A 25,000-nucleotide genomic window follows, 5' to 3' on the forward strand; every position below is an offset into this window, starting at 1 on the left:
AAAAACGATCAAGTGTTTTCCACTATTAATGTTAACTGGAACACTTGTTACCAAATGCAACCTTATTGTAAAGTGAAACGTACTGCATCTTCCTCTGAAGGGAGTTATTATCCATGCAGTTTCATTAGTGGAAAAAAGCCACAGCTTTATATTAGCTCAGGGTCACCTCGTTTCTTGTTTTAAATCAAAATCGATTCTTATATTATGAAACGAATGCACTTCAGAACAAAGCACTGCTTGCAATGGAGAAAAGTCCTTGTACCTCGTCATAGTTAATGACAGTTGCGGTGGGAATGTTTGGTCCGAGCGGTGGGCTCACTTCCCCCCCATAACTCTGCTTCTATGGAGGACAGGATGAATGACGATGATGTAAACACAAACACTAGTCACACATCAAGACAAATGTGTGTGATAAATAGAGTTTTATCGTGTTAGTCTGACAAGAAACACTCTAGCGTGTGATAGTGTTAATATGGTGCAGCATGGCGCACGAAATGTGTTAGAACGTGAAAACCGAGAACGCAGATGTACATCCCGCGAACAGAAATGAAAACAAATGGTTTTCATTTATGAGTGACAGCCAGCAATACACTGAAATAAACAAGTATTTAATGCATTGAAGCCTCACGTTTAAACTCAACATGAAAAACCTGACCATGAAACAACCTGACGTGAAGATGAGGAGGATATTAGAAGAAAAACCATTGGTTTCATGTTGACTTTAAACAAAGTCCGATCCAGTCCAAGAGACTTTTTACAGAACACCTAAATATTTACAGATTTGCAGCGCTAAGAATTATATATTGTGTAAATATATGCAATAAAAAGCAAGTAAAATTGCAAGCATGCACTTAATCAGAAGCCGTGTAGATCACACCGCTATGTCAAATCTGAAAAAAAATGGCTCCATGCAGGAATTACACATATATAGCTAATAATAGAATTATCTGTTTATGTTTATGAAATTCCTGCATGCCGTCATTTTTTGCATTAAATGCGAAAAAGGATCTCAGCAGGTGATACATTTCTGCATTTGGTGCAAGCCAGCCGAGAGTTAGATTCAGCTTTCAATTTCAACATCAAAAAGAAGCTTGAAAACACAAGAAATATAAAAAAAAACCCAAAACATGTTTTTGCTAATATCATTATGAAGTGCTAGCTATTTTTTCTTAAAAGGCAGCAGCAATTTATTTTGGAGTACAGACTGATGAAGCTGTGAAACACAGAACATGTATTTTTCTTCCCTATTCCTTCTCCATTTCCATCAATCTGTGTTTTGTGTAAGACCAGACAAACTTAACTACTACAAACCGAGATTAAACCCTCTGTAATAGAATCCATAACTCAAAGTAATCATAAAGTAATCAGATGATCAGAAAGAGCAAAGCGTGGCCTAGGCCTACTAGTTGTACTATACACAACAAAACCCATCTTTGTAATATTAATGATGCACATACCTGCTGTCCATAACGAAGCTGTTCATCTTTAAAACGCAGTTTCTTCTCAATATCTTGTAAGAGTGACTCCTTGCTCTCGCGGATATCGTCATCGGACATGACTCTGGAGCCTCTTTGATTCTTCTTTAACGCAGCTTGAGGCCTGAACATGAAGTAACACAATCAGACTGAGGCAAGGCATTAAAATATGATACAAATATGAGTGCGCATATTTAAGATGATTCAAATTCTGCTGTTAAACCACTCTAAGACCATAGTGTAATTTCAGCCCAGTCGCAACGATTAATGATTAAGTGCTATCAAGTTTTAAGTTTTAAATATTTGTAATATAGTGGACAAGTCACATAGACCACTTTTATGCAGCTTCTCTCTCTCTCTCTCTCTCTCTCTCTCTCTCTCTCTCTCACTGGCAATATTTGAAAAAATAGGCCATGCTGCCACTGTAGCTGGGTATGCTGAGGAAAAATCATACCCCTTCGTTTGTATTGTGGTCCTGAAAAATCTTCATCTGAAGGGCCATCTGGCCTTTCCCCTTACCCCTACGACTTAAAGAGAATCGAGACACCCCTACCCCTTTACATGAATGCCCAAAACAAATGGGCAGGGGAAAGGAGAAGGGCTAAGCGGTAGAAATGGAATCGGGCCTTACCCTCCTATTGGGGGTTTATTTCCAGTTTATTTCCAACCTGCTTCAGCATACCTACGTGTGCATTTTTAAGCTATCCTGAAGAATTTGTTTACCTTCAGGTGAGGTTGATTAGGTTTGGAGCTAAACTTTGCTGGACAGTGGATCCCCAGGAGCAGGGTTGAGAACCTTTGTTATGATGAAATGTTGTGTTTGTGTTTGCTTACCCAGGTGGGGCCCTCTTAGGCAGTCCCATGGCATTGGTCGGAGGAGATGTTGGAAGTGAAGGAAGGACTGAACTAAGGAAGGCCACTGGATTTTGGATGGGGCTAGGAGTGGAGCTGCTAGACGTTGGTGAAGAAGCTTGTGGGGGTGACTGAGTTCTAAAAGAAAACACTGAATTCACCAGCCCAGGAGGCAGAAGAGGTGGTGAGGACACATATGGTGGGCTGCTTGGACACTCCAGAACTCTTGTTGGGAACTTTCTTGGGGACGGAGTTAACTGGTTGACAGGCGACATGAGCTCCCGTGTTGACTTCGGGAATATCTGTGCAGCTAATTCATGGAGCATTGGAACAGGAGACTCGGTTGGGGAAGGACTCCTTATAGGAGAGAGCGCCTGGGCCGCGATGAACTCCTTCGGCCTTGTGTAGGTGAAGCTCTGGGTGGAGATCGGAATAATCCCAGGAAGTGGAGGCTGGGTGTCATTCAACGGAGGTGGAGACATTGGACTCAGGATCGATGCAGGCTGATTTCTCACTGGATGTGGTGAAGTGATTTTACTCAGGTGTGGATAAGATACACCTTGGGAATTTGTGTCTTGTGGAGCCATGCTGGGGTGAGAATTTGTGGTGGTGTTTAACTTTGGCACAGTGTTGTTCACTGCTGATGCATTAAGTGACATCAGTGCCTGTGTTCTGGCAACACTCAAGTCACTAATGGGAACAGAGTTCATCTGCAAGGTTGGATTCATGGTAATTTGTGAAATATGAGGGGTAGGAGTGATGGGTGGAATATTGGGCACATGGTTGGGGTTAGGTTGGGTGGTTGGAGCCATGATAAGTTGGGGAAAATGCATAGAAGGTGCCAAATTTGGAGGCATAGGGATGTTAGAAACACCTCCGGATTGAACTATTGGGATTGTTGGGATTACACTTGTCATAGGGGCAACTGGAGCCACACTGGTTGAGATTGGCCCCAAATTCAGCTGTGGAGGAGTGGGCACCATATTCATTTGGGTTAGTAGGTTAGAGGGAACCATACCTGGTGGAACAGTACTTAAAGTAGTAGGAACCAGATTTTGTTGAGGTATTGGAGGGTGGTTGTGTAATGTTGTGGCTGATGGAGTAAGCTGGGGCATTGGCATGGAATTGTTTAAAGGCATGCTCAATTGGGATACAGGTACAGCTTTTAAAATGGGAGCAGGTGCTGTAGGAGGTAGCGGGACAGGTGCAGGGATTGGCAGTAGAATTGGTGCAGAGTTCATTATAAGAGGAGGTGGTTGGAGTTGGGATGGAATTGGATTTGCAGGAGGGTTTGGTGGCTTGACAGGGGGTGGTTCACAACTTGTCCTGTCTAAATGTGGAGAATCTTGGTTTGGGGAGACATTTTCCTGCCCCTGTTCCAGAAGCACCTGATTGTGGAGGATCTGGAGTTGCACTGGATCTCTAAGATAAAACAAAAGAAGGGGGAAACAAGCATGTTTTCTACTTCAGATATTCCTTAAAAGTAATTTTACTCAAAAGTGGATACTTACAATTTTGGTTTAGCAAACACAGGTGGTGGTTCTTTAGATGCCATTTCTTTTTCTTCCTCGTCTTCATCCTCTGGGAGTTTAAAGGTTACACGGAGGCCAGCTCGGGCACTAGAGCGAGATTCGTTGTGATTCCCTAACACACCCTCGGGTCTTGTCTTGAGGCAAGATGTTGGGGGATCTGGTAGGGGTTTAACAGTTGGTCGCTCTTGAGGGTTACTGGAGTTAACTGGTGGGACACTAGTAACAGAAGGGCTGGGGGTTGGTTTTGAACAATTTGCTAATGGTTCAACCCAGGCATCAGAGCTCATAGTGATACTGGAGGCTGACCCATTTGGTGGACTTTGGGTCACTTCTGTGGAAGGCTTAAAACCAGACCCTCCTGAATCAAAGTGTGTTGTGATAGAGCTGAGAGACTTATGGTTTGTGTCTGAGTTCAGTGAAGATGAACCGAAGCTGAGTGGGTCTAGCTGAGGTAAACTAGTCCTGAAAGTATCTGAGCTGTATTTTCCAATGCTGAGAGGGTTTAGACTAGGTAGGCTAGCGGTGAGATCATGGCGAAGCGTACTAGGAGTTAGGGAGTCTGAGCGAAGCGATCCAGAGTCCTGAAAGTCTGAATGCCTAAATCCAGAGCTCAAAGGGTCAAGGCAAATCATACTTGAATGAAGCTTGGTGTTTACCAGAGGAACATCTGGTTTACGGTTTAAAGTTGTTGACATCAGTTTGGTTTCCAGAACCTTTTGTAGAGAGGATTCCACTGTTAAAGTGCTTGTTGTTTTAGGGTTGGTGCTGTTATTATTGTGTCCTAACGATGCAGACAAAATATTGTTCAGAATTATGCTTGAGATGTGATACATTTTTATCTCATTTTGAACTGATTAAATATTTATTTTCTCAACAATAAAACACAAATACCTTTTACTCTCAATGCAGCAGTACTGGAAACTGTGCCATATTTATTGCTGGCTATGCAAGTAAATGTTCCAGAATCTTCTGGAAAGACCTCCTCAATAACCAAAGTACAAATCTCCTCTGATATACACACAAAACAGATAAATGGTACAATGTTAGATGGTTAGAGTCGTGAAATAATTACCTTGACAAAGCAAGGGCAATTAAATCCACCTACCAGATTCAGCCATAGATCTTGGTTCTGGGATGAAAAAAGCAGAATGTGTGGATTGTCAGATAACAATTTTCTTTAAAGTTCGAAACATTTTCAGCAGTTTTTAAGGGTGGATCCAACCACATATGTAAAAACACTGCACACTAAAATTATACATACTCTTCTGAAGGATTCTGAAGTCTGGGGAATCTTCAATAAGTGTGCCCTCCCGGTACCAGTCCACTTTAGGGGAGGGAGTGCCTTTTACTCGGCACTCCAGAACCACTAACTGACTCTCCACAGCCAGGACATCCTGGAGGTTCTACAGCAAAAGAGACAATGGTGTACAGTGACAATGCAATGGAAAACCTGTAAATAAAATATGGTTTAATTATTCTGAAGATAATAACTATTGCCATGATGGTTTTTGGATAACTGCCAGGGCATTGCTACTCTGTACACAGTTAAAAAACAGCTTGGTACTTCTTTACTACTAATAGATGTATAATAGTATCTTAGAATAGTAATATGTACCCTTAAGGTAGTATTGTGTACTTTTATGTTCCTAACATGCACCCTTTAGGTATAAAGGTGTCCCTTTGAGGGTACCACCGCAGTGACAAGTTGTTGCACCCTTAAAGGTACAATTTTTTTGCACATTTTGTCTGACAGTGAAAAGTGAATTTTTAGCATTTTAAAGGGTGTTCTGTGGGGTTGATTAGTCCTTGGAGGTGGTTACTTAGTGGCCCAAGTCAAACAGAGACACCCCTATGTCTTTTATATTTCTAAACATGGCTGGCACCGGATTTGCACTGATGTCAAGGTGCGTTTGCTCTACCTTCGTAAAAACTGGAGCTGCCATTATGGGCCTTACATCGAAGCTTTGAAGATAACTACTGCTGCCATTTAGATTCTGAAAACAAAACATGGAAAGTAAGAAAAACGCATGCATTAGTGGGAAATCAAAACGGAAGATTTGGTGTGTTTTTTTATACCTCAGAAATGCTCGGCTGAGATGTTAACAGTACATCGGAGATACTTTGGCTGGATGGAGGTGATGGTGGTGATGGTGGGGCAATGGTCAGTGGAGGAATAGATAGAATGGGCTCCACCTCAGATATTGGCGTTGGTGGTTCTAGTACAGGTACGGTTGGTTCTGCTAAAGATATGGTTGGTTCTGGTACAGGTATTTCAGAGCTGACAACCGTGGAACTCAGAAGTTCTGTATCTTCTTGCTTAGAGGTTGGGTCAGTAATCGGCTCAGTCAGTGGCAGTGAGTCAGAAGGTGCTGGTGGTTCGTCGAAGGTGGATGTTATAGTTGGTGTGGTGTCTTCAGCAGATGTGTTGGGTTCTGCCAAGACCACAGCAGGTTTGGGCTCAGGAGAACTTTTATGAAGTCTGGAAAAGAAAGATGTGTGCATGTGATTTCAACCCCTAGGGATTCAAAAGGTACTGCAGACACAGATTTCATAAAGGAAAATATACAAACTCACTCTGCTTGAAAATGTTTTTCTTCGTCAGAATCTGACGAAGACGCTCCTAATAGAAAATTAAAACTTACAATCTTAATTTCAAACTGCAGCTGCAATCATTTGGCAATCAATTTAATAATGAATAGTCTGCAGGTCATGAAATTACCCTCAATGTAGATTTCTGCTGAGGTGGAGTCTGTTCCATAAAAGTTAGAGGCAAAACACGAGTATCTGCCCGTGTCTTCTTCAAACGCCTCTGCTATGATCAGAGTGTGTCGCTCACCGTTAGCGATGATCTGAATATCGGGACTGTTTTCCAGCTCTTTACCCTCACAAAACCACCTGTAAAAAAAAAACACAGGACGTTACATTTGGGACGGGAACACACGTCTACAAGCGCGTCCACAATAAAATAAATTTATGAATGAAAATGTAAAACATGCACACAAGTTATGTCTGAATGCATCTGGGTTTAATTTGACCTCAGCTGAAAATCCTATGAAAGTACATTCAGTTGTACACTGACATTAACAAACTAAAACAACTGAATGTTTCAGCCCAGCCCATTTATAACACAAATACAGTGGATATTTACATAAATGTATATTTTTATAATTGTAAGTGTGCTAGTGACACTAAATGAATGCCTCTGAACACCATTTTCGGTCGTGCAGGTCACAGAGTTCATTCATTCAGGCATTACAATACAGAGCAAAACCACTTTTATTCAATAAAAACGTGCAGTTAAATGACAATATTGAGCAAAAATAAATAATAAAGTAGTTGATTGGAAAAAGCTATTTAATTACAAATGTCCAAATTAAAAAAAGCAATGGTTAATACCAGCAGCTTACGCCAATAAGAAAAAAAAAAACTATCCAACATGAAGAGATAGCAGCTTTTTTTAAATCACTAACTGGATGAACGAAACCAGACAAATTTATTTCACCGAACACAAAGAAACCGATTTTTCATTGTATTTACTCTACTGACATGACAAGTTTTCTTTAGTCAAAAATGAAGTTGTTATATTACATAAAGCTGTCGAGGTGAGGTTGAAGTCATTTACTAATAAAGTTATTAATATGGTCAAATCAAGATATTCAAAACCATTTCGATGCATTTAACAAATCATCAGCAAAATAAGAACCACATCACAACACGAGAAAAAGTAATAAATCGATGGGCTAAACATGCATAAACACAACTTTATCACAACCTTACCTAGAAGACCGTACGAGTTATTTCACTTTAACTGCTGCTTCCCAAAATGTCCTCGAAATTCAAAGCGCTTCTGAAGAGACGAGTTGTGGTTCATTCCACGGGCGAGACATGGCCGAAATGTATTGGGTTTGATCCACGAGCCAATGAGGATCATTTCTAATGAGTAAGACTCTAACTTTGAAAGCCTGAGTTATGGGGGAAAGACATCCAGCGCTAGCTCTGCACCTGTTCGGGCTATTTTTCCTCTCGACTCACCCACGGCACAGGAAGCCCTGTTAAAACTGGACAGCAGCATCCCTGACCGACACGCACAAGCTAAACATAGAACGGCCTCTCATACAGCCCTGCTAATAGATCTGTCCGATATTTAGCAGGCATTTGCCTCTGGCGGAGAAACACTGGACATTTTTAGTTGCAACAGCTAAAATGTAGAGTTATGAGTGAAAACTCAACTACAAAAGGCATATTATTAAGTAGAAAGCAAGTAAAATGGAGCACAAAGCACAAAACCCATACAATATAAGGAGCAAAATTACTGATTTTTCTTTGACGCCAAAAAGTCATTTCCTATCGTAAATAGAGGAAAGCTTAATTTCTGATTAGTGCATTGCTAAGGACTTCTTTTCGCACACCCTTAGATTTTCAAATAGTCGCATCTCAGCCAAAGCGTACATAAACGGAGAGCGTATCGATTCATCTTTCAGGTGATGTAAACATCTCGATTTTGAAAAAAATGGACCCTTATGGCTGGTCCAGCGTCACAAATGCTGAAAAGTGAAGTAGGTTTGGGTCACTGGAGGGATGATCTAATGTTTCTGACATCACAGCCTCTCGGTCAGCTGAGAACAGCTGTCCAAACACGTCTCCTGTCACACAGACACGCTCAGAAAAGCACGGGTTTCCTTGACCTGTCGGTGTGGGAAGTTTGCACTGAGTAATGTTACACTAACGTTTCATCAATGACACACCGGTAACCATAATTATGCACAACACAAAAAGCGATTTCCTGATGCTTACAGAAAAGGCATCCGTTTAGGTTTACTACGTTAAATGTTAAAAGCGCAATCAGTTTATACAAATATACTCATTGCACGATCAGTTTGCGTCAAGCTTTTAAATGTTATAACATTTAGATCAGAACTGCAAAAAAAACACGAAATGCATAATCAATGTAGCGCACGATCAGTTCATACGCTGTTATTAAATGCAAACGCGTTAAATGTATAGTTGCTTTTCATGAAGTTATTAAACAAAAGCTGAATGCGTGATCAATTTATACGAATTTATTAAATGTAAAAAAAAGGATAAAATAATGATATGTAGTTATTAAATGCAAACTTGTTAAAAATGTTATTGAATAAAATAATAAAAAAAGCACACCTCATATAATAAACATAATTTAGACAGATTTAACTGAAAAGGCTTCAAAGCTACTATAATATATATATATATTGTATATACATATACACACATATATGTGTGTATATGTGTGTGTATATATGTGTGTGTGTGTGTGTATATATATATATATATATATATATATATATATATATATATATATATATATATATATGTGTGTGTGTGTGTGTGTGTATATATATATATATATATATATATATATATATATATATATATAAAAATGTATTAAGTCTGATTGTAGCTGATGATCAGTTTATAAAGAAGCACAAGCTGAATATCTGGTCTGCGTCACATTTCCACAATCTGAGTCATACGACTCTTTAGGCTTCACAAGTTAGGAGAACCTGAAAGATAATCATCTAGCCTAAAGCCAGGGGCTAATGCTAAAAGATTCTGATTTCTTACGTTCAGCAATCCTTCAGTGAACATAAACATCACCACCATTTCACGACGAAAAGAGTCGACTCGTTCAACACAGAGAACTCAAACTCAATCGCAAACCGTTCTTGATCACTGGAAAAAAATGGTATATTTCACGCACCGGGAGAGGAAAGGCATTCACTGCGGCAATAAACTATAATCATATCGGCGCTGAAGCTCTGTACCCATTTAATCTCATCTTGTTTACTCTTCTGCTCTTTGGCTAACGGCGCTCTCCCGATAATTTCGCCTGCATTCTCATAGCATCATGTTTCCAATGCAGCAAAATTAGAACGGCTGAGCTCAGACTGCATGATATACGGTCAGCTTTCACAAGACGTCTTTGTGCTCACAGGCAGCGCTCGAGAAAGCAGGTCTCTAGCGTGCATCCGTGAGCAAAAACGGTTGCCGTGATGCTGCATCTGTTATGGAGATGACACACTTTTAAAAGAACGTGCTTAAGTTCAAAATGAATCTAGGGGTTCTGGATTGAATGAATCGAGAGAAAACGTTTAAGTTTTAATTGAATGCAATTATTTAAATCACGCAAAAATAAAACATTTGCTTCATGCAAGCTTTGTTTATATATATATATATATATATATATATATATATTTTTATTTATTTTTTTTTTTTTTTTTTTTTTTCCTATACCGTGGAATTATAGAGACTCTTTCATTACCAACTAAATATCTTCTTTTGTGTGTGTGTGTGTGTGTGTTTAAGACATTCAAAGCAACAATGACAACACATTTTTCATTTTTGGGTAAACTGTCCCCAAGACAGCCACTTATATCTTTATATGAAATTTCATAATTAGCGTTTGTCGTTAAAATATGGTTAAAGTGTACTGCCGAACACTGTTGGACATTTATGATCAACTAAAACGTGCGTGTAATTTATATTATTCAAATGACTACATTAAAAATGTATTCATTTTAAACATAACATTAAATTAGTTGCAATTATATTTAAGTGCATTTAGTCAGTGAACATTAAAACAAGTGCATTTTCTTTTAAGTACAACAAAAAAAAGTTACTTAACCTTACAGAGTAAAATAAACATTTTAATTTGCCCTTTTTAAGCGTAATTAATTCTGTTAAGAAAGTGCATCTTTTATTTCATTAATATTACATTATTTAAAAATAAGGTTGGGTAAAAATACATTTTACATTTTAAGAACGCTACAAGTGCACTTTGTTTGTCAAACAAAAGAAAACGAAAGAAAAGCACAAAAAAAAAAATCATTGAATAATATTCTACATTATTTTAAGGTAAGTGGTTGCAAACAATTTATTTTAGCTACATTTAAATGAACAAATTTAGCTGAAAGTTAGTCGACTGAATTTGTTTACTGTTATTTAAATGCAATTGAATTAAATAGTTTATTATGTTTATTTAAATGCGGCCAACGCAGATTGATTGCACCTTTAAATAAAAATAATGTAGTAAAATACTTTCTTCAGTGTTCTTTCAAAATTGAATGTTTTGAATCAATGCCTTGTTTTACATTTCTGTAGAATTACTTCTTATTAAAAAAAACAAGTTTGTGTATGGAGTTTACCAACAAAGCTTAGTGGTTGCGATCGATTTATTTGAGCTACATTTAATTAAATCAATTTAACGAAGCTCTCAAAATGTGTTTTAATATGCAAAACAAAAAGACTCCAGCCGCCATAATGTTTCCCGCCGTGAGCGACAGTAATAATAATTGCACTAATCCCGCGCGTCAATAAAAGCAGGTGAGACTCACCGGACTTCAGGAGCAGGGAGTCCTCTGACGATACAATCCAGCTGGACCTTACTGCCCTCGGGAACCTCCCTGCTTTTGAGTTTCTGTACGAAGCGCGGAGGTTCCCACACGGGTTCCTCCTCCGAAGGAGGTTCCTCGCACGCCGGCCCCGGCTCCGTCTCCGGCGGGCCCTCGGTGACTCCGCTGTTCCCCGCCGGCTCCTCCGTCTGCTGGACGAGCACCATAGGTCTCTCGCGATCCTCTGCGTCCATGGAGTACGAGGCTCCGTCGGCCGCGGTTTTGTTCTGGCAGCGGCTCCGGTGGCCCTTGCAAGCGCGGGGCCGGACCCGCTTGGAGCTGTTGGCTTTGAACAGAGACGAAAGCTCTTCGATGAAATCGGCCGCTTTGTTGAGGAACTCTTTCTTGGACTGGGTCTCCAGGCCGTACGGAGCGCTTCTCGGGGGCCGCTTGAAATCGGGCGCGGCGCTCCTGATCGCGTCGTCTCGGACGGGGGCCCGGACCGTCGGCCTTTCCGAAGCGGCGTCCGTTTCCGGAGGTGCACTGTCGCGGCGGCTCGGCGGCGGATGCGTGCGGGATCTCTCCTCGCGCTCGGGAGCGTCGCTGCTGATGGCTTTGCAGGCCAGGTCCACGCTCTTGTCCAGCTCCTCCTGGCTCAGGAAAGCAGACAGGTCTGGAAACTGCGGGTCCGCTTTCCCGCCGGAGTCGTCTGCTTTCTCCTTCAGCGTGCCGTAGACCAGCCGGCGAGGAGCGTCTATGCAGCTGGGCTCTCCGTGCCGGTGATGAGCTCGGGCCTCGGCCAGGTAACTCTCACGCAGGAGCTGCGATAAAGACGTGGGCTGATCCGGGCTGTTCTCCTGCATGCTGCCCGACACAAAAACAGAAGATTTTAAAGCCCACCGCGGCCAAACGAGGCTTTTTTTTTAACTAAACGACTGTCATTTCTGTAACACTTCATAACAGGTAACTACGACTTAAATATTAGTATGTCGTTTTTAAGTTTATGCAGAATAAGGCATTAATAGCTGATGCTTAATTAGCACTAATTAATGACTAATATTGCAGTGATATGCATGTAACCGTAAACCAAATTGTTACCGTAATTTCTTTTTTTATGTCGATATAGTTTTCATAAACCTTTATTTTAGTATTGAATGAAAAAACATTATTTTATTTCAGTTACTGTTCGTTTCCTTTTAAGTTATTTTATTTTCTTAGTTTTACAATTCCAGAATTGTGTTCCAGTTTTTTTGCACATTTTGCAAATTAGTTTAATGCTTCTGAATATGCGCCACGCCCACTTTTTTTGAAAGCAATTTAGCTTGCATGGATGCATAACTCAAAAAATGTGATTTTATAATCGATATTGGCTTTATGCTGCAATCAGGGATATTCGTTCTTACAGCGTGCATAAAAACATACGACCAGGGCTCCGGGAACATCACAACAATGATGATCTTTGTTACTTTTGGTTATTTTTAACGATCATTTCTAACGGGACTGCGCTCGTAAAGGAGCAGCTCATCAAAACCGAAAGCTGAGCACAAATGGATAAACTCACATTCACTACGAGGTCTGGTAATAACTATTATGACATTTCTGAGACGATAATAAATCAATAAAGTGTAACAGTATAATTTTCCAAAAACAAGTAGAAAAGTTTACTTTAATACTTTAATAATTAAGCATACACGGATGCATAGTATGTCTACACTGATTTCATATATTGAATATTTATTAAGTATTTATTACATAATATATATCATATTAACATATTGTTTATAATCTATTTATAACTTCAAAAAGAAATCGTCTGAAATCTGACACAAGTAGAATCACCAAATCATTTTATTCATTCGGGCCTAGAATAAAATTTGAAACAATTCCTGATATTATTAAAGTTTTAAGGAATGGAATTAAAAGAAAAAAAAAAACAAAAACGGAAAGAAAACGCAATTTTCACGAAATAGACAAACATGCATTTGCTCTTCTAGAAATTGTAAAACTGAAAATAAAATTTAAATCATAATAACAGCGTTACTTAAATGAAATTAAAAAATATATCGATTTTTCAATTTAATTTAATACTAAAATATCTAATAGTTAATGTCAAAGCTTAACAAATCTATATAGACAAAAAGGAACTAAAAAGACAACAAAAACACTTAAACTTTCATTAAAATTATATGAAAACGCAACACAAAAATGTATTAAAAACGTATTAAATTAGTCCTTCTACCGCTACAAAAATTTCATTTACTATAATTCAGTTTCTCAGTAAATATTGGAAAGCACTAGCCATTTTTAATTGAAATTCGATTTTAATCGATTCCGAGCTTTTCGAGCAAAACAAACAATTCATTTCATATTTAAAGCCAACGCTTTTTAATCTCCCTGGCCAAATCGGAGACAGGCGCTGTTGTTATTGAACCCAGAAAGAGGAGACGCCGGCAGATGCTCCTGACACTCAAATCAGAGCAATGAAGCGCAGCGGCGGTGGCCTTCCAGCAGACCTGTGCAGACAGCTGCCCGGGGCATTAATCCTGAGCAAACACGGCTAAATATAGAGCGGCTCGCTTTACATGAGCAAACACTTCTGCAAACGCACAATCACCACTCAACTAAAAGTCTATGCATTATGTGTACGGCATGCCTAACTTAAATAGAAACTCACTTTGAGCAAGCATATACATACATACATATATATATATATAGGATGCACAATTAAAAAGTGAGTGCAGTCATTAGACGACAAGGGGTTTTACCTTCGACTTCGTGTGAACGTCCACGACGTCCAGATCTACTGCAGCTGCTCAGAAGCACCTAATTCCAGCTTTCCGGAGCCGGCCCCCGAGCGCAGCTGCAAGAGCTTCTTCCTGGTCTGGAGTTAACCTTGGAGTTCAGGGCAGCGAGCGGCCGCCCGTGAAGCACAGACCTTCGACGCCGTGTTATTTGAGGGTTCGAAGCGCGTGCCAGGCATCGGGCGCTCCTCATTGGCCGCCGAGGACGCCGTCGGGAGAAGGGCGACACCTTTGCGAGGCACCTACCACAGACCGGGGGACACCGGAGCGGTGCATTGTGGGGGTTAGAGGAGCGGTCAGCCTCTTGGGAAGTCACTCTCAGGCCACCCCGAGATGTGGATGAGGTTGTTTCTTCAGCTCAGTGCCTCTGGAGTGAATGGGTGCCGTCAGAATGAGAGCTGATAATGAAAACAACTACATGCTGTTTATTAGTGTTATTGCTAGGTAACGAAATATTCATTTATGTTAGTTCACGGTGCATTCATATTTTAACAAACAAATAAACCATAATGCCAGGCATCTGAAGACCATGTCTACCATGACTATCTATCCATCTATCTATACATCTCTATATAGTCTATCTCTATATCTGTCTATCTATCATCTATCCATCTAATTCCCTCTCTAATCTATCCATCCATCCATCTCTATATCTGTCTATCCATCCATCTATCTATCTTTCTGTCATTATCCATCTATCTCCATATCCATCTAGTCATCTATCATCTATCTATCATCTATATCTATCTCTATATCTATCCGCCTATCTATCCATCTCTATATCCATCTATCTATCTATCTATCTGTCTGTCTATCTAGCCATCTATCATCTATCTCTATATCCATCTATCTCTATATCTGTCTATCTAGCCATCTATCTCTATATCTATCTATCTATCCACCTATCTGTCTCTATATCCATCTATCTCTATATCTGTCTATCCGTCTATCCATCTAATTCCCTCTAATCTATCCATCCATCTCTGTATCTGTCTATCTATCATCCATCTATCTACCTTTCTGTCATTATCCATCTATCTCTATATCTATCTGTCTCTATATCCATCTAGCCATCTATCATCTATATCTATCCATCCATCCATCTCTATATCCATCTACCTATCGCTATATCTGTCTATCTACCATCTATCTCTATATCTGTCTATCCATCTAATTCCCTCGCTAATCCATCCATCCATCTCTATATCGGTCTACCTATCTATCTATAGATATCGCTATCTATCTCTCTATCCATCCATCTATCTTTCTGTCATTCTCTATATCATCTATCCATCCATCTATCTCTATATCCGTCTATCTCTATATCCGTCTATATATCTCTCTATGCATCCATCTATACATCTCTATATAGTCTATCTCTATATCCATCTATCTATCTCTATATCTGTCTATCTATCCGTCTATCCATCTAATTCCCTCTCTAATCTATCCATCTATCTATCTGTCATTATCCATCCATCTCTATATCCATCTAGCCATCTATCTATCCATCTATCTCTATATCTGTCAATCCATCTCTCTATATCCATCGGTCTATTTATCCATCTCTATATCCATCTTTCTCTATATCCATCTAATTCCCTCTCTAATCTATCCATCCATCCATCCATCCCTATATCTATCTCTATATCCGTCTACCCATCTCTCTATCTAATCCTCTCTCTAATCAATCACTAGCTCCCTCTCTCTCTCTCTCTCTCTCTATAGCTATCTATCTCTCTATATCTCTCTACGTATCCATCTCTAGATCCATATATCTTTATATCCATCTATATATTCCTTCCAGTCAAACAATTTATGTCATGTTCATAATCACCCTTCCGTGCTCAAAACTGAATGTGAATATAGGTATTTACTCCATTTATTTCATGAGATTTTCCCCCATTGTCAGTTGTTTTCATTCTTGTTACATTTCCGTGAATATCTTGTAAACGAAAGATCATTCATAACGCAGGTTTATTTTCACAGCTTTTTTTGATCATATTTACTAAGTGTGCCAATAATTCTGATCATGATTATAGATATTTAAAGACCTGTGCACAAATGATTCAGAGCTGAGCTAGAACTAGAAAGACTCACATTTACTACAAAGATTTCATTCTTTTAAAGGAAATGGAATATAAAATATGAGAAACTATGAACTCCATGAATTTCAAATTCAACTTAAAAACGTTTTGTTCTGTTTTCCTTTGGCACTGTGACATTACTACATTATCTTTAAACCACACACTGTAATGTTTTTAGATTTTAAAATCATTTTATGATACAAAACGATGGAAAATACAAACGTTTTCATATTAAATTTGATAATACCTGTTTGTTTTTCAAGAGTTCTGCTGGCCATTTTCCTCATTTCATACACTATTTTATAATGAGGTCGTAATGGAATTATGTCAAAAAAATTTAAGAAAAAAAAATATATATATAAAAATATAATAAAAAAAAAAAATCTTTTTTTAAACACACACACATATATATATATACACACATATACGTATATATATATACACACATACATACACACATTAATTAATATTTATAATGAGGTTCAAATGAAATATATATATAAAAAAAATTCACACACACACTATAACAATATATGAATAAAATGTGCATTTCCTAATTATCTATTTAACTTTATAGAACTTAAGAGGTTATAGTCAAGTGTTTACTCCAAAACATATTTAAGTTGTGATTTTGCTTCATTACATTTTTTTATTAAGCCATAAACTGCAAAATAATGACATTAATTTAAAATGCTTATATTACACCTCGCATACATTGACATTTATGAATGTGCATTAACTAGTGATCTATTTAGCATTAAATGAATATAATTGACTTAAAGAAAGTTATTACACACAATTCTTGTAATTCAGTGTCATGAGTTTATTCCAGATAAATTATTAGCAGCCCTTTATATCACACCTGCATTTCAGATGTCCTTTATCTGTGCTGTTTCTCACAAACTGTTCCAGATTCAACGTGTGATTTTTTTTTTTCTACTAAAGCGCCAAAAAATAAAAAAAATCAACATAATAATCATCATCATCATCATAAATGCTTGACTTTTTACATATCATTAAAAAAAAGAAAAAGGCGAGCAGCCAAAGGCACGTTACTGTTAGGTAAAGCGGTGTCAACTAAAACCGTTTAAAACTACAGTAGTGATCCTAAAATTAATATATACAAAAAATTTAATTGGGTAAGAATCTGGATTCTGAATACCTGCATTCTGGATCCAACATCACGTTACTGCAGTCTACAACCATCACAGCAAACCGGATGATTTCACCGAATGACAGCATCATAAAATCAACCTGGAAATATGATAAATACTGGAAAACAAATCCAGAACCCAGAGAGAAAAGAAGCAACCTCACGGAGGAGGTAGAGATGATGCTCGTGTTTAGTGAACTCTCTAAATAACTGAGAATTCCCAAAGGACTGTGAGAAGAGATGAAGCGTCTCTGTGTCAGATAAAGTCTGCCGTGAAGTGATTTCTAATGAAGTACGCAGGCTTCGAGCGTAGAAGTCCACTCGGCCGTCAGGACTCTTCACTCGCTCTCTTCCTCGACTGGTCACCCCTGAGAAACAGCTCAATCAGTCATGTGATCACACACACACACACTCACGCACACTCTCTCACTCACTCACGCACACTCGCACGCACGCGCACTCTCTCGCGCACACACACACTCTCTCGCACGCACACTCTCTCGCACGCACACACACACACACACACACACACACACACACACACTCTCTCGCACGCACACACACACACACTCTCTCGCACACACACACTCTCTCGCACGCACACGCACTCTCTCGCACACACACACACACACACACGCACACACTCTGTCACTTTGTCGCACACACACACACTCTGCACGCACACACACACACACACTCTCTGCACACACACACTCTCGCACACTCTGTCGCACTCTCTCGTGCACACACACACACACTCTCTCGCACGCACACACACTCTCGCACGCACACACACACACTCTCTCGCACACACACACACACTCTTGCACACACACACTCTCTCGCACGCACACACACACACACTCTCTCTCACGCACACACACACACACTCTCTCGCACGCACACACACACACTCTCGTGACGCACACACACACACACACTCTCTCGCACACACACACACACTCTCTCACGACACACACACACTCTCTCGCACGCACACACGCACACTCTCTCGCACGCACACACGCACACTCTCTCGCACGCACACACACACACACACACACTCACGCACACACACACACACTTCTCTCGCACACACGCACACACACACACACTCTCACGCACGCACACACACACTCTCTCGCACGCACACACACACTCTCTCGCGCACACACACACACACTCTCTCGCACGCACACACACACACTCTCTCACACGCACACACTCACACTTACACACTCACACTCTCGCACTTACACACACTCACACAATCACACACTCTCTCACTTACACGCACACTCACACAATCACACACAGACACTCTCTCACACTCGCGCACTCTCGCTCACACACACTCTCACACACACCTGGAGAAGCCCTTCTGAGAAAGCTCCATCTGCAGTCTTTTGTCTTGATCCGCGTAATACGGGAGCTGAGATTCAAGAGCAGGAGGATCGATCTGAGGAATGAATCTAGAGAACAGAGCCGGAGCAAGAGGAACCCAGTCTACAAGAAGAAAAAAAGCACATCAAATTTCAACTTGTTTTCAAACTTATGATCACTACGCATTCAAGACAACAGAGATTTCATTCAGTAACTTCTTAATGCATTCACAGGGCTGTTAATAGATACAGGAACTAAATAAACTGCAAGTGCCTTCTATTGTCTATCATGTGTGTGATTTACATTTCTGATTGACAGAACATGAAATATTAGTTTTTTGGGTTTTTCTTATGATTTAATAATATAGTTTTAATTTAGACTCACATACATATAGTTTTAATTTAATACACATACACACAAACATATATACATAAATACACATATACATATATATTATACACACACACACACACACACACACACACACGTTAATATATTTATATTATTAAAATAATAGATTTAATATTATATATATATATAATATGTATATATACACACACACACACACTTTGTTTACTTTATACAAATAACATTTTCAAAATTTAATAAAACAATTATAATTAATAATTATAATTTTTATTCATTATAGATTATTTATACTACCTATATATATAGTTTTTTTCCTGAAAAATATGAATTTTTATATATTAATATTAGATCATTTCCATCACAACATGCCACATGATGAAGTGAACTATATGAAATATGAAAAAAGAGCTATACTGTTGCAAATGAATACAAAACGTTCCGTTTGTCAGAATCTGTGGAACAGGTTCTTAGTGAATTTAAAGAGAAAACTGAAGTGAGTTCCGAGAAAAGCTTAGATTGTCTCTTAGATTGATATTTTGTACGCAACCGTGTGATTAAACGTAAGTTTTTGGCTCTGTTCAGAAGAACAAACACACTTCACCTGCATTAAAACCTAAAGAAAAGAAGAGTCCTGTCACCTGGCCGGAGGGAGTAAAGACCTTTCACAACACTCGCCATAGTCGATGGTTTGACTTGAAACGGCATGGAATGAGCCTTTTTGAGAAGAGCTGAGGAAAATAACAACACGTGAAAAAAACAGACATTTAGAAAAGGCAGTGGAAAGAGCAGAGTGTGTTCGACCTGCACTCACGCAGTAGAGCGCTGACGTGTTTCTCTGCCACGTGATCGGAGAAGAGCTTCATGAGATCGTCCCGAAGGTCGCGGTTCAGCTTCGTCTCGATGTAGAACTTGTTCTGTAACGAGATCAGGTCGAAGTGCAGGTGAGCGAACGCAGAATTAAAACGATCTCGCGTGACACGGAGCATGTCACGACAGCAATAACGTGAGAGCCGAGCATTCACTGTGGAGTCCTGGCACTTTACCATATAGATGAAGACGGGAACGATGCAGTGCAGGGCGGCTGTGTAGCGAGTCAGAGCCTGGTTGAAGTTCTCGATTAAATGTTCTGGCGGGCTGGCCTTCGCAAGAGAAGAGAAAACTGCATTTATTCATTTATTTAGCAAATTGACATTGTATGAAAAAAAATTACATTAAATTAAAAATTAAAACAAAATTGAGAATTTGAAAGAGAATTTGTCATTCAATGTGTTTTATTAAAAACACAATTTTATACAAATAAATTATGAAAACATAATATATATATATATATATATATATATATATATATATATATATTATGTTTTCATAATTTATTTGTATAAAAATTGTGTGTATATATATATATATATATATATATATATATATATATAACACTAGTATAATAGGTAAATAATACAACAATTTTAAATAAATTCTAAAAATCATATTTTTGTCAGGTATATCAGTGTATAAATCACAGACATTATATGAATGTAAAAGAATGATGTCACTGATGTGGATTTAAAAGCTCACTTTATTGACCCACAACAGAAGCACTATAAACAGGTTTAAAGTCTGAGTAAACCAGAAGTTGATTTTACTTCCGTATCGTGACATACTTCCAAAAGAAACAAAATGAGGAAAATAGAGGAGGCGTGGCTTGTTTTTTTCTACTGCAGATTGGTTGGATGAATAAAAGTGGGCGTTTCATTTGGACGGAGGGGCGTGGTTAATGAAGTCACGCTGGGTCAAACTGATGTCAAATTATAAACGTAAATAAACAGAAAATTAATAAATTTTTAAAAAGTATTTTTGTTAAAACACATTGAATGAAAAATTCTCTTTAATTTGGGCATTTATTGCTTTGCTTTTTTCGAGAAGAAAACAAAAAATTAAGACATTTTTTAAATAAAATAATATTAATAAAAATAAGGCAAAATATTTACCCTATTAATAAAATATACTTAATTAAGCACATATACGCTTAATTATGTATAAAAGTGGGCGTTTCATTTGGTCGGAGGGGCGTGGTTAATGATGTCACGCTCACGCTGGGTCAAACTGATGTCAAATAATAAACGTAAATAAATAGAAAATTAATACATTTCTTAAAAGTATTTTTGTTAAAACACATTGAATGAAAAATTCTCTTTAATTTGGGCATTTATTGCTTTGCTTTTTTCAAGACGAAAACAAAAATTAAGACTTAAATATTTTAAATTTATTTAAAATACATTAAAATTTTAAAATATAAAATTGGACTTCCGTATCGTGACATACTTCCAAGAGAAACAGCATGCGGAAAATAGAGGGGGCGTGGCTTGTTTTTTTCTACTGAAGATTGATTGGATGTATAAAAGTGGGCGTTTCATTCGGTGTGAGGGGCGTGGTTAATGCCGGGTCACACTGATGTCATCAAAGAAGACCCGCTGTTTCAGAGGAGAGGAGCGTTTTCAGATTTGGATTATTTGTGTTTTTTGTGGATTAACTGGCACGGATGAACTGCAGCAGCGTGCGCTAACGAGACGAATATAGATTCCACGCAGACTTTAAACACTGACCTGTAGCTCAGAAGACACTTGTTCCAGATGAGACGTGATCTTCCACATCAGGTCGTTGTAGAGCAGCTCCGAGTGCTGTTGGCACACACACTTATAAACGTGACTGGAAGGAGAACACAGAGGGACGCATTAAAACACACACACGAGCGGCACGTGACGACTCGTTCGGGAGCGGAGCGCTGACCTGTAGATCTGTTCGTATGAGATGGAGATGTGCTCCATGGGGCTCTGAGTGAGCAGATGCTCGATGGCTCGCTCCAGCTTGGGCCAGTAGACCATCCTGTATTCTTCTGCTGTCATCACGTTCAGCACTAGACTCCGCCAAACACACAGAAGCTGAGTGAAGCTTTCACTAAACTACTCCCCACCGCTTACACCAACACTGCGCTTCGCGTCACAGAATAAAAGTGCAATATAACAGAAATCTATTTAGTTGTCCATTTTTGATTAAATAAATACAGCCTTGATTATCAAAAGATACTTTTAAACATTAAAAATCTTATTGATCCCAAACTTTTGAATGACCAATAAATAAAAATGAATATATACACACAACATGCATACATTTATTTATTTCAATTGATGAACACGTTTTATTAAATTATGAAATAGATCAAATAGAGTTAGAATAGAGAGTGCTAGAGTTAGATGGCCAAGTGAATGAACAAAATAGAGTTAGAATAGAGTACTAGAGTTAGAGGGCCAAGTCAATGGACAAAATAGAGTTAGAATAGAGTAAGGGAGTTAGTGGTCCAAGTTAACAGACAAAATTGAGTTAGAATAGAGAGTGCTAGAGTTAGAGGGCCAAGTCAACGGACAAAATAGAGTTAGAATAGAGTACTAGAGTTAGAGGGCCAAGTCAACAGAGAAAATAGTTAGAATAGAAAGTGCTAGAGTTAAAGGGTCAAGTCAACAAAGACAATAGAGTGCTAGAGTTAGACGGCCAAGTGAATGAACAAAATAGAGTTAGAATAGAGTACTAGAGTTAAAGGGCCAAGTCAATGAACAAAATAGAGTTAGAATAGAGAGTGCTAGAGTTAGAGGGCCAAGTCAATGGACAAAATAGAGTTAGAATAGAGTGCTAGAGTTAGAGGGCCAAGTCAATGGACAAAATAGAGTTAGAATAGAGTGCTAGAGTTAAAGGGCCAAGTCAATGAACAAAGAGTTAGAATAGAGTACTAGAGTTAGAGGGCCAAGTCAATGAACAAAATAGAGTTAGAATAGAGAGTGCTAGAGTTAGAGGGCCAAGTCAATGGACAAAATAGAGTTAGAATAGAGTGCTAGAGTTAGAGGGCCAAGTCAATGAACAAAATAGAGTTAGAATAGAGAGTGCTAGAGTTAGAGGCCAAGTCAATGGACAAAATAGAGTTAGAATAGAGTGCTAGAGTTAGAGGGCCAAGTCAATGGACAAAATAGAGTTAGAATAGAGTGCTAGAGTTAAAGAGCCAAGTCAATGAACAAAATAGAGTTAGAATAGAGAGTGCTAGAGTTAGAGGGCCAAGTCAATGGACAAAATAGAGTTAGAATAGAGTACTAGAGTTAAAGGGCCAAGTCAATGAACAAAATAGAGTTAGAATAGAGAGTGCTAGAGTTAGAGGGCCAAGTCAATGGACAAAATAGAGTTAGAATAGAGTGCTAGAGTTAGAGGGCCAAGTCAATGAACAAAATAGAGTTAGAATAGAGAGTGCTAGAGTTAGAGGGCCAAGTCAATGGACAAAATAGAGTTAGAATAGAGTGCTAGAGTTAGAGGGCCAAGTCAATGGACAAAATAGAGTTAGAATAGAGTGCTAGAGTTAAAGAGCCAAGTCAATGAACAAAATAGAGTTAGAATAGAGAGTGCTAGAGTTAGAGGGCCAAGTCAATGGACAAAATAGAGTTAGAATAGAGTACTAGAGTTAAAGGGCCAAGTCAATGAACAAAATAGAGTTAGAATAGAGAGTGCTAGAGTTAGAGGGCCAAGTCAATGGACAAAATAGAGTTAGAATAGAGTGCTAGAGTTAGAGGGCCAAGTCAATTGACAAAATAGAGTTAGAATAGAGTGCTAGAGTTAAAGGGCCAAGTCAATGAACAAAATAGAGTTAGAATAGAGAGTGCTAGAGTTAGAGGGCCAAGTCAATGGACAAAATAGAGTTAGAATAGAGTACTAGAGTTAAAGGGCCAAGTCAATGAACAAAATAGAGTTAGAATAGAGAGTGCTAGAGTTAGAGGGCCAAGTCAACAGAGAAAATAGTTAGAATGGAAAGTGCTAGAGTTAAAGGGTCAAGTCAACAAAGACAATAGAGTGCTAGAGTTAGAGGGTCAAGTGAATGAACAAAATAGAGTTAGAATAGAGTAAGGGAGTTAGAGGACCAAGTCAACAGAGAAAATAGAGTTAGAATAAAGAGTGCTAGAGTTAGAGGGCCAAGTCAACAGAGGAAATAGAGTTAGCATAGAGAGTGATTTTGTGAAAGTGATTGTTGTGAGGAATAACAAGGCATGCTTCACGAGCAGAACTTCTAGAGGTCCAGAAGTCTGACGTAGAGTTGATGATTTAGGTAAAGCCCTGACTTCCACCGAGCCGCTGTCGCTCTCCAGCGTAACTTACAGAACTTGGAGGAGGAGCTGAGCAGCAGGGCAGAGGAGGCCGAGCTGTCGGATTCACAGGAGTCACTGCTGGAGTCCGAGTCAGGCGGACACACACTCACGGGCTCCACACACACCTGCGCAGGCGGACACGCGCTCACGGGCTCCACACACACCTGCGCAGGCGGACACGCGCTCACGGGCTCCGCGCGACAGTTATGATTATCATCCTCGATCCCCTCCATCTCCTCCATGCTGCGGCCGCGCTGAGAAAGCTTCAGCAGTCCATGTCAACTAAAAAACCCGCTTCAGCCCAGCGACGACCGACCCATGTTTACCGCTTCGCTTTCGCTCCTGTTTGTTTTGTTGTCAATCCGAAGCGAGATCCGACACGGACTTCCGTTTAATGGCGGACGTGTCAAAACAACAGTCCGCACGGCAAAATAAGAGTCCGTCGTCGGCATAAATACCGAATAATCAATTTGATGTATTTAATTTTGTACATATTTACTCATTCATTAGTATTTATGTCTTGTCTCGCTATCCCTCAATGTATGTACATTACATCCAGGCCTTTTATAGAAAGTGACTTACTTATGTGACCCTGAACTACAAAACCAGTCATAAGGGCCGATTTTTTTAATTGATAATTATACATTATCTGAAATCAGAATAAATAAGCTTTCTGTCGATGTGTGGTTTGTTAGGATATGATGAATCTGAGATAATAATTATATATATATATATATATATATATAAGGATTTTTGGCATAAATATATATTTATTAACAGTATTGCAGTATTGTTTGCTAAAATTAA

The 25,000-nt window shown here is 39.0% G+C and overlaps 2 protein-coding genes across 4 annotated transcripts in view; both read right to left on the reverse strand.

Annotated features, from left to right (window-relative positions):
• mypn (myopalladin) overlaps window positions 1–14,182 on the reverse strand; it is a 23,670-nt gene extending 9,488 nt beyond the window's left edge. The window contains exons 1-13 of one of the 3 annotated variants that reach the window (XM_043255694.1): window positions 13,992–14,179; window positions 11,230–12,090; window positions 6,579–6,754; window positions 6,434–6,479; window positions 5,936–6,338; window positions 5,779–5,853; window positions 5,121–5,262; window positions 4,965–4,988; window positions 4,751–4,867; window positions 3,839–4,640; window positions 2,310–3,749; window positions 1,458–1,599; window positions 263–340 (exon numbers count right to left, since the gene is read on the reverse strand). In XM_043255694.1, coding sequence (XP_043111629.1) covers window positions 263–340; window positions 1,458–1,599; window positions 2,310–3,749; window positions 3,839–4,640; window positions 4,751–4,867; window positions 4,965–4,988; window positions 5,121–5,262; window positions 5,779–5,853; window positions 5,936–6,338; window positions 6,434–6,479; window positions 6,579–6,754; window positions 11,230–12,089 — 4,305 coding nt within the window. In that variant the 5' untranslated portion in view covers window position 12,090; window positions 13,992–14,179. Of the gene's footprint in view, window positions 1–262; window positions 341–1,457; window positions 1,600–2,309; window positions 3,750–3,838; window positions 4,641–4,750; window positions 4,868–4,964; window positions 4,989–5,120; window positions 5,263–5,778; window positions 5,854–5,935; window positions 6,339–6,433; window positions 6,480–6,578; window positions 6,755–11,229; window positions 12,091–13,991 lie in introns of all 3 variants that reach the window. The other 2 variants (XM_043255696.1, XM_043255695.1) reach the window with 2 other exon arrangements.
• Window positions 14,183–16,916: 2,734 nt separating this feature from the next.
• Window positions 16,917–24,699, reverse strand: cacul1 (CDK2 associated cullin domain 1). The gene is made up of 8 exons (XM_043256163.1): window positions 24,204–24,699; window positions 21,804–21,930; window positions 21,620–21,722; window positions 20,063–20,158; window positions 19,831–19,933; window positions 19,658–19,747; window positions 18,635–18,773; window positions 16,917–17,635 (listed from the first exon to the last, which is right to left on the reverse strand). The coding sequence occupies exons 1-8, from the start codon at window positions 24,433–24,435 to the stop codon at window positions 17,596–17,598; spliced, it is 930 nt and encodes a 309-aa protein (XP_043112098.1). The 5' UTR covers window positions 24,436–24,699; the 3' UTR covers window positions 16,917–17,595.
• Between the last annotated feature and the right edge of the window lie 301 nt (window positions 24,700–25,000).

Source organism: Puntigrus tetrazona, chromosome 13 (genome assembly GCF_018831695.1).
Source record: "Puntigrus tetrazona isolate hp1 chromosome 13, ASM1883169v1, whole genome shotgun sequence".
Lineage (NCBI taxonomy): Eukaryota > Metazoa > Chordata > Actinopteri > Cypriniformes > Cyprinidae > Puntigrus > Puntigrus tetrazona.